Source organism: Poeciliopsis prolifica, unplaced genomic scaffold (assembly GCF_027474105.1).
Source record: "Poeciliopsis prolifica strain line A6 unplaced genomic scaffold, Auburn_PproV2 SCAFFOLD035, whole genome shotgun sequence".
NCBI classification, from domain to species: Eukaryota; Metazoa; Chordata; class Actinopteri; order Cyprinodontiformes; family Poeciliidae; genus Poeciliopsis; species Poeciliopsis prolifica.
Genome location: NW_026562410.1, coordinates 3,632,690 through 3,647,008, shown reverse-complemented (window position 1 = coordinate 3,647,008; position 14,319 = coordinate 3,632,690). Strand labels below are relative to the sequence as shown.

Below are 14,319 nucleotides of genomic sequence, written 5' to 3'. Positions count from 1 at the left end.
TGTCATAAACATGACATAACAACGTTCATGAACATGAATGAGTCTTTATGAATGTTTATAACTGTTGTATGAAGTGTCATTTGGTAAATAATTATCCATCAAATATGGATTTCTGAGCTCTTCCTGCGTTAAAACTGCGTTACTATTGTTATTTCTGAATCCATGAATATGAACTTGTCTAAAAGCGCCGCATCTTTGTCGTTATTTTGACCGTTTCTCATTTTCTGCAAATAAATACAAATGGTTTGCTTGGGATTTCAGAAACATGCTGAATAGAATGTCTCTGAGCAATAGAATAAAAGACCGGTGTTCATTTTTCTCAAACATGTACGTATAAAACGTAAAATCAGAGAAACTGATTATTTTAAGCGCTTGTTACATTTTTCCCAGAGCTGTATGTTCCAGCAGATCACATATCATCTAAATGCACAGTCCAATCACAGTCTAAATTCACACATTTAGGCAATTCTTCCACACGAGGAAGCCGTAAAAGTATAAAACCGGTGGCTGTGATCGGCAGGTGCATCGTGAAGATCACCGGCGACATGACGCTGTCGTTCCCCATGGGCATCATCAAGGTGTTCACCACCAACCCCTCCCCGGCCGTCCTCACCTTCAAGCTGACGAACACCAGCAGGCTGGAGCAGATCCTGCCGAACCAGCAGCTCCTGTACAGGTGAGACCTTCGATTAGCTCACACAAACGGGAGTCGCCGGCCAAGCGAGAGACGGATCTGGGCTCGGCCGTACGAGCGCGCCTCCAGAAAACACACTACGCACCAGCGAGAGGAAATTCAATTAGTAATCCGACATGAAGCTATCATTAAGCTGTCAGGGAAATATTTTCCAGCCGTTTTTCACCACCAGGTTCTCAGCTGTCCATGTCTCTTCTGAATGACGGCCAAAACAGCGAGGAGGCACTTCATAAAGCGGCTACGTCATTCAGCGCTTAATTCATTAAACGTGTTGAGGTATGTCTCACCTCATTAGTTGGAGGGAGATGTAATTTGGTATATTTTGCTTCCCACGTAAAAAAAAAAAAAGAAATAAAGTTTTGTTAACGTTTGTTTTAGATTGCGTCTTCTTCTCTCTCTTTTTTTTAATTTTCCTCCCTCCTCGCTCCACTTCCACCCAGTTATCTCAGAACCACACGGCTGGACTAATTGAATCAACTGGAAATTGTGATTTAGTAGCCGGCTGTATTTAACAGGGCCATATTTTCCGAGCTGTTGGAGCTTCACACACAAAGCCAAGGCGAGCGACGCATAATTGAGCCTCTGATTATTCCCCGTCTTTGTCTCCCCTCTTTCTGTTTGCCTTTCATCCAGCGATCCTTCCCAAAGCGACTCCAACTCCAAGAACTTCTGGTTCAACATGCAAGCCCTGACGTCCTACCTCAGAAAAGCCTCCGAGCAGAATCCGTCGGCCTCCTACTACAACGTGGAGATCTTAAAATACCAGGTCAGTGAGCCAGAATCGCTCCGAGAGCTAAATACAGACAAAACGACTTTGTTTAAAAAAACACACACAAAAAATGCTTTGTTTAAATTTTGCTTTTTTAATTTCTGAGGGCGGAGTCAGAGGCAAAATCAAGTTTGAGCATTAGGTCAGTGAAGTTCAAATGAAGGGAACTCTGGCATTTTTAAAGATGAGGAACGGTGCTTGTTCTTTGCGTCGACATCTGTCACTATTTGTCACCCAAAGTAACTTGTGACAATATCCGACTGGAGCGTCGTCACATTTTCAATAAATGAAAATATGATGAGTGAACGCTGGAAAAATGACCCAGCAAAATCAGTTTTTGCGACAGGCCCATTTCTGACCCTCGACCTCTTCTAGCCACGCCCTCCTCGTGTCTGACTGCTCAGACTGGAAGGTTAGAGGCTTGACGCCCATTGGCTGTGTCCAGGTTCTGTCCGACGGGATCCATTCGACTCCTCTCAACCTGGCTGTGTACTGGAAGTGTACGCCGAGCACAACTGACCTACGGCTGGACTACCGCTACAACCCGGAGTCCATGGACTCGCCCGGACCGCTCACCAACGTACAAGTCCTGGTTCCGGTCGACGGGGGCGTCACCAACATGCAGTCTCTACCCAACTCCATATGGTGAGGAACGGTGTGCCGACAGGAGCCCAGCGTGGCCCACTGCAAAAAAAAAACAACTACATTTCTTTTTCCTTTTAAAAACCTCAGTGGGTTTTTTTTGTGTCTCTTTTAGGAATCCGGAGCAGAGCAAGTGTCTGTGGAAGCTGAGCGACATCTCGGAAAAGACTGAAAATGAAGGTGATGTGGGATTCGTTTGTTTTCTCTTCACCACTGTTGTAAATAAAGCCAGTCAGAGTGAACCCATAAATTTGGTTTTTGACCTCAGGCGCCGGCTCTCTGCGGGCCAAGTTTGAGCTCTCGAATGGCCCTTCGAACCCGTCCACTTTGGCGGTCCAGTTCATGAACGAGGGCAGCACCCTGTCAGGAGTCGACATGGACCTGCAGGGGTCTGGATACCGACTTTCGCTCAACAAGAAGAGATTTGCCACGGGTACGTCGAGCGGCACTTTTCAAAAGAATTCACACCCCTTTGCCTTTTGAGTCTTCTGTTGGGATTTTGCGTAACACACCAACACAAATAACCGTGAAAGTCTGAACTGGGAGGAAAAGGATACACTCTTTTTCAAATCTGCAACCGCTGACGGGCGTTGTTTTCAATCGCTTTTTACTCTGACGCTCCGAAATGAAAGTCAGAGCAATTAGCTTCAGAAGTCACCACAGCCTCAATGGTTTCCAAACATCAAACCAATCAGTCGAAGACGACAAAGTAACACAAAAGTTGTTTATTATCGAGGGAGGGGAAAGTGATTGACGTAAAAGTGACACCGCAACAAACAAAAGCCGCATTTTGTGTTCACTTGTGTTGTCTTTGATTAATATTTAAACGTCGAAGCACAACAAACATGAGAAAAGAAGAAGAGCCAGGGAGATGGCGAGCACTTTGTCACACCACCGTACGCACCGCTCTGCGTCGGACCGACAAACCAATCCCCAGCAAACAATGTCAGAGGCTGTCGAAGAGGTGTGAATGCTCGCCGCCTTTCATATTTAACTTTACCACATACTACTTTACCTCTCTTGTGTCTTCAGGTCGCTACATGGCAGACTGCTGAGGTGGCCCCGGCCCCGGCTCCTCTCCGATGAAAGGAAAAAAATCAAAGCGTCCCGATTCGCCGGAGCACTTATGCCCACGGTTTTCTCGCAGGAAGCCAGAATCTCTCTACAGTAAAACAGCACTGAGTAAAGAACACTGTTTAAAGAGAAAATGAAAAGAAAAAAAAGAAAAAAAAGAAACTCGGATGAGCTTTCAGAAAAAATGTGTAGATATGAAGTCTAATAATGCTTTCCGATCAATTATGTACAGAGACAATTTATTGATTCGCCATAAATTTATATTGTATTTGAAATTTTGAAAAGAAAAAGGAAAAAAAATGCACTAACAACTTTCCCAGAAGCTCTTTTTCCCCCCTGAACTCGTTTCTAAGAACCTAAGGAATATGGAATCTTTTTTTTTTGTTTTTTTTTTCGTGCTGATGAGTTGAAAGGCTTTGACCGAACTGTAAATAATAACTCTTGGCTCACAAAATCGGCTCTCCTTTACCTATTGATCTCTGCTTTCTGAACATGTGCAATGAAGCAACGACGGTGGATTCTGTCTCCAGCAGGACGCTCACACTTGTGGCACAAACTTGATCTTAACTTTTTCTCGTGCTCTCAGAAAATGCAAAAAAAAAAAATGATGATAATAATAATACAACCTCAGTGCCTGATCTTGTGGTGTGGAACAGAAGTAAAAAAGAAAGAAAGAAAACTGCCTCCATGCTTTTCCAGATCTCCCTGGGTTTGTAATTTGTAAAACAGATCCTGTTTACAGGGTTTTTGATAAACCCTTTAAGTGCCGACGTTTATTAAAACGGGAGTCTCCAAATCCTCTGAGAAACACTGTTAGAGACTTAGAAAACAAAAATTACCAAATTTAACTTTTCCGCCTTGGAAAACAAAAAAAGAAGAAGAAAAGTGCCTAAATCGGGGTTTTATTCGCTTTTCGTTTCGTTTTTCTACTCATTTTGTATTCTGCAGCACAGTTTATGAGAAAAGCACCGACAATGTGCCCTGTGTGGTATATTTACTCCTTTTACGTGAATATCGAAGGGAAAATGTCGCCTCGTTTTAGTCTCCACTGTCTTCCAGAAATATGTGGGTCGTCTTGGCCTCTGTGGTTGAAAACGAAACGTTAATTTGGTTGGTTCTCTGTGGAGGACGCATCGTCGGGTCTGTAGCTAGTAGCACCGCCGCAGGGCTCAACAATACCGATGCCTTACCGCGATTTATCTGCCGTTGTCGATGCTGTGACGTCATGCTGCCATGAAACCGGCGACAAGGAAGTCGCCACCTTTTAAATCTTGGTGCTTTATTACAACCTTTTTCTAACAAGTAGCTCCCGCTTCAGTTATTTTCTCTTTTACTTCCTGGCGGAGAATTTCTAACTCGTAACTTTTTCTAGCCGGTCAGGGTCATCCGCGGGGTCGTCCTCAGATTCGGTGGCGATTCAAAGCGGGTTCGCTGTTCGCTGTAGCTGTTTGACACAGAATAATCACGGCTCTTTGGATGTCACACCGAAAACCGTAACTCGTCCTCTGCGTGTTTACCAGCGATTTATCGGCATATCGACGATGAACTCACCGGGCGTCTCCGTTTTAAAGCTGCAGCGCACCGTTGTCAGATCACAGACACAAATTTGAGTCGTGTTTTTTTTTTTTGCAAAAGTTTGCAAACTGCAACTTTTTCACCATGAAACTAAAGTGCTGACACTAATCTTATTTGTAAATGTGCAGTCACATTTTGTTGGTACAATGTCACTTTTTTGCTGCGATTTACAAAAAAAATAAAAAAAAAAATCCTAAGGAAATCAACTTAAGGCTTTCAACTTGTTTGTTTGAAATAGCATTTCTGTTTTTCGCTCCACCCTGAGAAAAGCAAACGCCTTTTATTAACGAGCCCAGCCGTTCTGAAACTGTATTGAAGAATAAGCAAGCTGGTTCTTGCTGTCCACAAAACTATGAAGGCATTTTACAGAGGTCATCTTCCAGGCCCCGCCCCCTTTCCTCCTCATGTTTTGTATCAAAGAGCAACGTGTCCTGTCAGTGATTGTCACGTTTTCATCAACTATCTCTGCCATCTCTGTCTGTTTTGTGATTTCTAATTGTACCTGTATTAAATGTGTAATATATGAATATATACAAATATATGAAAATGATGACTTTAAACGGGACCAGTGTGATTTATTTTTCCTTTATTGCTGATTTACCAATAAAAAGTTGTTTTTTTTTGTTTTTTTTTTAATCTTGCTTTTATTCTAAAGCAAGATTAAAAAAGGATAAATTATAGAGGTATGGATCCACATTTTTCAGTGGAAACAGTCTAATTATGATTAGTAGGCTATTGCATCCCTTTACTGTCATGTCGGATTCGTGAGCTTTTAAAGCGGCTGTGAGGCGGAGACAATGTTTTTTTTTTCATACAGCACAAAGAAAAAAATCCCCATTTTGCTTCCCATGTCAGGACAACCGTGTTTCCTTTAATGGCGAAAAGACAGAAAGATCTGAATCTGCAGCGCTCCATCGTCATCGGAGACGAAGGGCCCCCGAAACTGCAGTTAAAAAAACTCGAGGTCAGACTCCACTCCAACCTGCAAAGTTAAAACACCGGAAAGACAAATCTTCTGTCTCTTTTTCTTTCTTTTTTTTTCAGAACCAGAATCCCATGTCCGGTTCTGGATCTCGGCCGCTGTATACGTTGCGGACAGATAGAGCGTGAAAGTTACGAAAGAGCCCCATGCAGAGCTCCGCTTTCAGGGACATATGTTCATGACATGCGCGCAGCACTCAACGCCGCATCAACGCCTTGTGCGTGTTTACGCGCTCAGTGCCTGACGGAGGACTTCCTCTGAGGTCCGGCCTCGTGGCTGTCTCTCCTCGGCCACGTGTGTGAGCCATCAGCGCCGACGCGCCGCGTCTTTCTCCCTGCAGGAGAAGGGAAAGATCACCAGGTCGCCGAGTTGCAGAAATCACCTCCCAGAAAGGTGATTTTCTGTGATAAATCAGTTTGGGGCTGACAACAAGTAACTAAAAGTACAATTTAGTTTTTTAAAGCAAATGTCACCCTAATACAAACAACATCTTATCTTAGGCTGCTTTGATTAATGGAGGATTCAGGAGTTTTCATGACATTTTCCTGCTAAGCATGACTTTAAATTGTCGAATTCAAACAGCATGTATGTTTGGCTGCTGTTGTCATTATTATTATTATTAATATTACCTATTTACTCAGTTATAGCTGAAAATGTATTTTCCCTAACATGTCTGAAACAAACCAGACTGACTGGAGCAGAGGTTCCTACAGCCGGTCCGCCTGAAACTCCATACTACAGTCAACATCAACAAACACCACAATAGTTACGTTTTGTCTGCTTCGATTCAGACAAACGAATTCAGACTCAGACAACAAGAGCGCTACAGTAGCACTACTGTGTGCTCCAGCTGCAGGCTGCCTGTAGCACCTGACACTAGAAGTGTGTCATATATGTTCTGAAATCAATTAATGCTCTATTTATCGAGCAAACGTATTTTTTGGGTTGTGGAAAATGACTTCATCAGAAAATCCTGTTGCTGTAAAAATCGATTTATTCTGTGCCTGTCGTTTGTCACTGTCATATTTGGTTCACAAGAAAACCATTTCATTGTGTTAAGTTTGGAATCGTCGTCGTCTATTTATCAAATCCAGCGGTCAGGCTGCAAGTTACTCGTCGAAGTCACTACGTTACTGTGTTACTGTTTTCTTTTGTCATTGAATTTCATTCCCTCTGTGCGTCTTGTGCCGTTTCTACGCGACAGCATCCGCAGCGACAGAAACATAAACAATGTGATTTTCAGAGGCGTTGTTGTAATCAGCAGCTGAAAGTTAGTAAAAAGTTACTACTAATGTAACCTGGTTACTTTCCAAATCAAGTAATCAGTCATCTAACTAGGTTACTTGTTAGTTGACACAGTCGCCCATGATCGACCGACGCACACCGGTTGGTGATGTCATCATGGCCGTTGTGAATGCGGCGCCTGGACGCACCTTTCAGCCACAGCCCTGCAAAGGTGCTGCACTGAACTGTGGCCGTTGATGTGGCAAATGGCATTTCCACGGCTGACGGCGCGGTCTGCCGAGTGTTGATTGAGAGGCCAGGCCTCAGAATCAGCCCCGTGAAATGGTCTGAGCAGAGAGAACCGAAGCATGTGGTCTTTGTTGTTCACCACACGGTCGTGTTTGCTCAAAGGCCCACTGGAGCCGTAGAACTGAGTTATTCTCCCATCCAGAGAGCGAGAACGACATCAGTAACATTTACGGACAATTTGAAAGCGATGTGTCCATTTGATCTTCCTCCTCACCACGAGGAAAACCATCTGAACAAATAAGCAATAGAGTAAGTTTATTGCGTTAATATGGATTCCTATCCTGCTCATTCCAGAACCCAGAGGACCTCTTTAAAATAACTCAAACCCCTGAACTTGTCAAACTTTCATCCAAGGAAATCTTTCACATTTTTCCACGCGGCATGCAAATTTGTTTCAACTGTTACCCTAAATTATGAACGCCTTTTCTTTTTTTCCTTTTTTTTTTTTTCCTATGTGGCCCACACTAGCAGAGCACTTGCGTTACTGCCAGTCAAGCAGATTGTTTTCTTGTAATTCTTGGACCTAAACGTCGAACAAGAGATTCATTAAAGCTAATATAAAGAAATGACCTTTTTTATAGAAGGTCCTGACCCTGAAAAGACTTTGTATGTTTTGATAGATGGCAAAATTCAAGCAGGCATTTCCAGTCCCGTCCTGTTTGCAGGTAAATCTTTAAAGTAATAAACTTATATTAAAGTCACTTGTCTAGTATGATGGATTTCAGCTGTAGAGCCACAACTTCTGCTAAAACTTAACAATATTTGGATCTCGGCCCCCACGCAATTTATCCCCACGCCAGTTCTTCTCCAGAGAGAGGATATTGTTCAATCACTGAGGTCTGCCTCTGCTGGGATGAAGTCATTATTATTTTTATTTTCTTTTTTTCTAAAAAAGGATTTTTCCATCATAACACAACTTGAATTTTAAACCAAGCTTACACAAACACACATGCAAAGATTTCCTGGACGTCTGTAGCTGGAAGTAATTAGATCAAGCTTCACAAATAGCTGATTTCAAAATGAGCAACCCCTCCTGTCTGTTTGCAGCGGCGAGCCGCTGAGTCATGTGAAACCATAACCCCCAAGGTCAGACGAAGATAATGAGCCCGCCTAATTGCATCGCTGCTCTCTGGCAGCGGCGAGCACAAACTGTTATACCGCCGGTTCCACTGTAAGGGAATCGTTGCTTCTCGTTGCTGAAAGGATTCGCTAGTGGAAGAATTTAAGCCAATGAAACGCCAGCAGCCTGGACTCCAGTGGCAGCCCTGGATAGCGCTGGACCCTTCCGTGCCATGTTCACAGAGGCACGTCACAGGCTATTTGTCATCGTTTGGTCGTGTGTGGGTGTGTGTGTGTGTGTGTGTTTGGGGGAGGGCGATGACTGAGAAACGATCAGATTTTAATTCCTGTGGCAAACCTTTGGAGCTGTTAACATACCAGCGGAGTCTGCCGTTCCCAAAATGCCTGAGCGATGCTGATGGAGAAGCAAACAAATGTCCGGCTGTGGTGACCGACTACACCATACATGTGTACAGCCTGCGAAAACTACTTTAATCGCTTTTTTCTTTATCTGGATAGGAGTTGAAAGCCAAAACGTCCGTTGTTGTTTACTTTCTTACCTTGTTTGGTTGTGGAAGGAAGAAAGGATTTGAAGAATTTCCATCTTAATCAAACTCGCTTCAACCAACAACCTTATTAACACCTGAAAACAAAACCTGGGTTTCGGTCAGTGAAGAACTGCAGTCATCTCTCTGCTTTTATATCTCTGAATTGCCAACCGTAGGACTACCAGGCCTTTATTGGCTGAAGATTGAATTAGGGGGGTGCAGTTAGGATAAACTATCCGAGAAATCAAATGGCTCATGGATTCAAGGTAAAAGCAAACATTTCTCATAATTTGTTGACTTTAAGGGGTAGGGTTAGAAGGGTTGCTAATCCTAACCCCATTGGAAAGAATGCAGTGAAGAGCTCAGCCACCGATGCATTTAAGTCTTCAGGATGGGATGTACTGGCACTGATTTATACACAAGCCCCTGTGTTACCCTCTGAGTCCACCTTCACATCTCCACCAAGCTGGTTCTGTAATCCGAACCACTTTGGTGCAAGCTCACATGTACAGAGGACAAGATTTGAGACGTATAATCGACCAAACTGCATCTTAAGACGGCGCTCGTCTGATTGTCCACTGGACGGAACAGATTTTTGAAAGATTGAACAATTTTTGGTGGACATGAATGAAGTAAGGGATTCATTACCAGATTTCTGCAGGTCTGAAGTGTGTGCTAGAGCATGGATGTATCTAGAAGATGCAGGATTGTAGCTCTCAAGGACTGGACTAGGCCACCCTGTTTTAGGTAAACTATCTAAATAAGCTTGTGCAAAGTAAAAAGATCTGCTAAATAATTTGAGGCTATTGGCGTTTTGAATGAAGTGACGGTCCTCCAACATTTTGTGCCTCGTTATCTCTCCAATATCATCAACATTTTGCAACACATCGTTTCTTGACGTGCTGCAGACAAAGGAGGATTGCAGGCCTGTAGCTAAACAAACCTTGAGCTCAAGGGATCAATGGACCCAAGAGTGAGTCAACAGGAGACAAGCACACACAGAACCTTCCTTCCTTCCTCCCTTCCTTCCAGAGAGGAAATGTTCTCTCCATAAATATTTGGAGTTTGCTAATTGAAAGAATCTGCACAGCTGCAATTCCAGGAGGTTTCTTTAAACACAGCTCTCATATGGGCCCTTTGTGCCTGTCCCCTTGTTCATTAGCATCGAGTGAAATGAGCTGGGGCTTTGGTAAACAGTGGGACGCACACAGGTTGGATTTGATCGCTCCCTGGTATTGTGTGCACGATGATCAGTTGTCTCCCCCCACCGCCGCCGAAGACCCCTTTTGTTTTGCTTTGCCATAAGCATTATCCTTGCTCCTTGATTAGCGGGGGCTGCTACATGCAACATCACCAGGACGTGCCTTTCATGTAGGTCTTTGAACAACATGTCTGCATGTCACTGTTTGCATTTGGAATTAGAATGCAATGAACATATGTGAATATTTTAGATTTTTTTTTCTCCCACGCTGCACAAACACACGTCAGACTGTTTGCAGACGGTTCTGCTGCCCCTCATGCTGAGCAGCCACGACCGTGGACTCAGAATAAACAAGGGCATACGTATGTAGCGCACATAAAAGGCGGGCAAACTAACAGAAAGTATACATATATGTATATAAGTTGTCATGAAACAGCGTGAGCTTTTCCCCTCCTGCAGGTCGCGGTGATAAAATAAAAACATCCAACCTCAGCAGACATCTTGGATGGAGTCCAGCAGCTCTTCCACTGGGACGTGTAGCTGTTGGATGTAAATCACTTGCCTTTGAACTGCAAGTGTGACGAGTCTGGACCACCAGAGTGTGATCTGTTGCCGGTAGCAGCACAGCAAAAGATTGAAAAAAAAATTCAAATTATAACTACTTCCATTAACTTGCTCATTTGTACAGTTTCAGCAACAACTAAAAACCTGAAAACAACTAAGTTCATTAGGTGTCAGCGTTGATGCATACAGTTTAATCCTCCAATGTTTCAGAAGTTTTCACACACTGTCCAACAGGACTGGCTCTTATTCAGTCACGTTTTCTACATTTGTGCAAACTCTATTTTCATTTAACCAGCAATATGTAATGGAACGTTAATTTATAACTTCTCGTCTTGACTGGAGATCCGGAGTCACTTTGCCGGTCTCTGGGGAAGTCAGTGTTGCTGATGTGAAGCTAGATTAGCTGATGCACCGAGGAGGACTGTTGAGATTACTGGACTAAAATGTTGGGGCGTGTGGAAACCAGCGGTCCAGTTTCACGTCCACATCTACCAGCTGGTTTGATGGAAGGTGAGAAAACCAGAGCTTCCCTGTTGCTGTCCGGAGTCTTTGTGGCGATGGTGGGTGTCACCTTCACATCCATGGGCTGGCAGCACTACCAAACCCTTCTCAGCTTCCAGTGGACCCAACTTCTGGGCCCCTTCCTGATCTCAGTCGGGGGTACCTTCATGCTCACCAGCGTCTGCAGGTTTAGTTGGGTGTCCTGCTGGACTCGCAGGCAACAGGAGGAAGAGATATATGTTGTTCCTGTGCGGGAACAAAACTCCAGAGGTCACCTGGTTGTGGTTCATCCCATAAATCAGCCGGTGATGTTCCAGGGCGCCGCGACGATGCTGTGTATCCCACCAGCTTACGACCTCGTGACCCAGGAGGCACGACCACAAGACGATCCCCGGCCCGGTAGCTCTGTGAGGGGCGGCAGCTCAGACCTTCTGCCTTCGTACGAATCTCTGTACTGCTTGGACAACGCAGCGTTTGCGGCAGTAGACCGTACACCGCACAGCGCAGAGGCAGGTCACAGAAGCAGGTAACCGATCGACTTTATTTAAACCCCAAGTTTGCATCCAGTGCCTTGCACAAGTGGCCATAACCCTTGACCTTTTCCTACATGTTGTGATAAAAATGACAGATTATTTGATATGTATTTGATGCTTTGGCTGACAGAAGGGAAATTGCAAAGTGGAAAGTGTTAAGTCTTGTTTGTGAACTTATCATACCAGAAAAACATGAAGCGTATGGTGTGTTTTTGTATTCCCCCCCTCACTTAACTGATCATTTATTCACTTCAGTTAAGAGCAGCGAGTCTTTTGGGGCATATTTCTATCCACTTTGTTCTGCTGCAGGGTGAACTCCCACCCCACACTCACACTGTTTGGCGCCCTCCAACATAGAGGCGTCACATTCATTTTTCGTTCTGGGCCATTTCAGAAAACTACCCATTAGAAATCTGTTAAGATATCAATGCAAACGCTCTCTCTGCATTTGATGAGAACTTCTTGGACTGAAATCATACTCAACATCTTTTCACATTGGTGCAATTTGGCAGTATACAAAAAAAAAAACTGACTTGATTGAAAAAAAAAATCATGTTTTAGTCCTGCTTTCTACAGCTTATTTGTTGCTCATGTTTTACTTGCTCTTATTTTATATTCCTTTTATTTCTTTGAACTGTGGTCAGCTGGGATATGCAGATATATGTGACAGTAACACACATCCTCGAATTCAATTCAGTAATTGAAAAAATACTCTATTAATCCCAAAGGGAAATTAAATCAAATTAAAAAGCTATCGTGCCACTTTTTCACTTTACATTTTAAGAAAATAATTGAATACTCTCTAATATTTTCCTTCTGCTTTGGAATCACATGCAGCCTTTTTTAATTTTTTTTTTTTACATAAAACCTTGATGAAATACACTGCAGTTTGTGGTTTGAACATGAAAACATGTATACTTTTGGGAGGCACTTAGCAAACGCGACAGGCTTAATGAATGGAAGAATGGGAGAAACCCAAAAAGCATACAAGCTCTTTAAGTGGGCATGCTGGTAAATCCCAAATTGTTTAATTTACTTCCAGATCAGTTTTGTGCTTGGCTCTGCGGTTTGGGGCTCCCCAACAAACGCATGGCGAAGACATTTTTTGACGAACGCAGCGCAAGTCTCGCTTTCCTTTTTGCTGCTCGGCCGCTGAAATCTGGTCGCCGTTCTGGAAAGGTAGCAAAAATAATCCGCAGCCGGGCCTTAAAATAAACTTCGCCTCGCTGGAATAGGTGGTGACAATCTGGCCCGAAATGGCAGGCGTTTCTTCAAATAATCAGTCTTCCAGAACACAAGATTATATCACGGCCATTTTGTTCTGCATGCATGTCTTGGCAGAAAAAAAAAAAAAAAGGGGGAGAAAAGCCACAGCTTTTGAGTCGGGGACTAAACGGTTTTTATTTTTCCCACCTGTTCCTTCCGCGCGATCCGAGGCTCAGGTTTTTTTTTTTGGCTAATTGCGGGCCGTCTATTTGAAATTCAATCAAACAGTCTGCAGAGGGACTTCTCGCTATAAACACAAAGCGGCATTCCTAGTTTTCACTTTCTTTTACTGCTTTTAGACAATTACTCCCAGCAGGTCCTCCGGGCGAGCAGATCTCTTTAACACAAGCAGACAGCGGGGAATAATACAGTTAACCTGGGACGACTATAAACTCCAGTGTTGGTCCGACTCAGCCACTGGGCCCCTCCTGCCAACCCCCAGCTCCCGGCCTGCGTTTAACTGCGTTTCCACGAGTTAATGCCAAATCGTCGGGGGAGAAATCGCTCCACCTCTGTGTTTTTCTTCGAAAGGGCAGCAGGGGTTTAAAGCATAACCAATTGAGCCTGTAAACATTTGGATGTTTGCCAGTTTTTCTCCCTCAACTTCTAGCTTGTCTGATGTTTGCGTTTCTTTCTATCTTTCTATGTTTCTTTCTTTCTTTCTTTCTTTCTTTCTTTCTTTCTTTCTTTCTTTTTTTCTTTCTTTCTTTTATTTATTTATTGTAGAGCACTGAAGACGGAAAGCGAAGGGGACGGGTCCACCTGTTCCGGACAACCACCTGCGTACGAAGACGTTCACCCTTCGCCTCCCAAACACGAGTCGGCTTAAATGTCGGAGCATCCGGTGGGCGACGTCAACGCTTACGCTGACGACGTTGTTCCTTTTTCTTCTAACAGGCTTTAAAAAAAAAGAAAAAAAGAAATCGATTCTATGCTGTGTATCGCGTCTTTTTGCTAAAACGTTCGGGACTCCTGTTGAATTTTACCACACGGCTGCTGGCGTGGAAAGATGAAGCGGCGCATGCGTGCAGGTCGTGAAATCACTGAGGATGGAGGACTTCTTGTTGAAAAAACTTGTTAAAAAAAAACAAAACAAAAACAACAACAAAAAAGCAAAACAAAACTTGAGACGTATCAGCAAAAATCAGCTCCAGGACGTCTGTTTAAGACACACACACAAAACACACACACACACACACACACACACACACACACACACACACTTATAATTTACTTTCTCTCTGCTGGTACTTGCGCAAACCTACAAGGAGGCTCGTAAAAAGACCAACAAAAATAAATAAAGAAAGAAACAAAGAAATAAAAATCTGTGCTAAAAAAGATTGTTAAAAGGAAAAGGACCTAAACATAATTGTCATAT

General features: G+C 43.5%; 2 protein-coding genes across 4 annotated transcripts in view; both read left to right on the top strand.

The window, feature by feature from the left end:
* Positions 1-5,314, top strand: part of fcho2 (FCH and mu domain containing endocytic adaptor 2) — a 50,703-nt gene extending 45,389 nt beyond the window's left edge. For all 3 annotated transcript variants that reach the window (XM_055052350.1, XM_055052351.1, XM_055052352.1), the window contains 6 exons: positions 521-676; positions 1,328-1,460; positions 1,909-2,108; positions 2,221-2,285; positions 2,374-2,538; positions 3,138-5,314. In XM_055052350.1, the coding sequence (XP_054908325.1) occupies positions 521-676; positions 1,328-1,460; positions 1,909-2,108; positions 2,221-2,285; positions 2,374-2,538; positions 3,138-3,160 (742 nt within the window). In that variant the 3' untranslated portion in view covers positions 3,161-5,314. The remainder of the gene's footprint in view (positions 1-520; positions 677-1,327; positions 1,461-1,908; positions 2,109-2,220; positions 2,286-2,373; positions 2,539-3,137) is intronic.
* Positions 5,315-11,040: 5,726 nt separating this feature from the next.
* tmem174 (transmembrane protein 174) lies at positions 11,041-13,821 on the top strand. The gene is made up of 2 exons (XM_055052634.1): positions 11,041-11,668; positions 13,668-13,821. The coding sequence occupies exons 1-2, from the start codon at positions 11,085-11,087 to the stop codon at positions 13,768-13,770; spliced, it is 687 nt and encodes a 228-aa protein (XP_054908609.1). The 5' UTR covers positions 11,041-11,084; the 3' UTR covers positions 13,771-13,821.
* Positions 13,822-14,319: the final 498 nt, after the last annotated feature.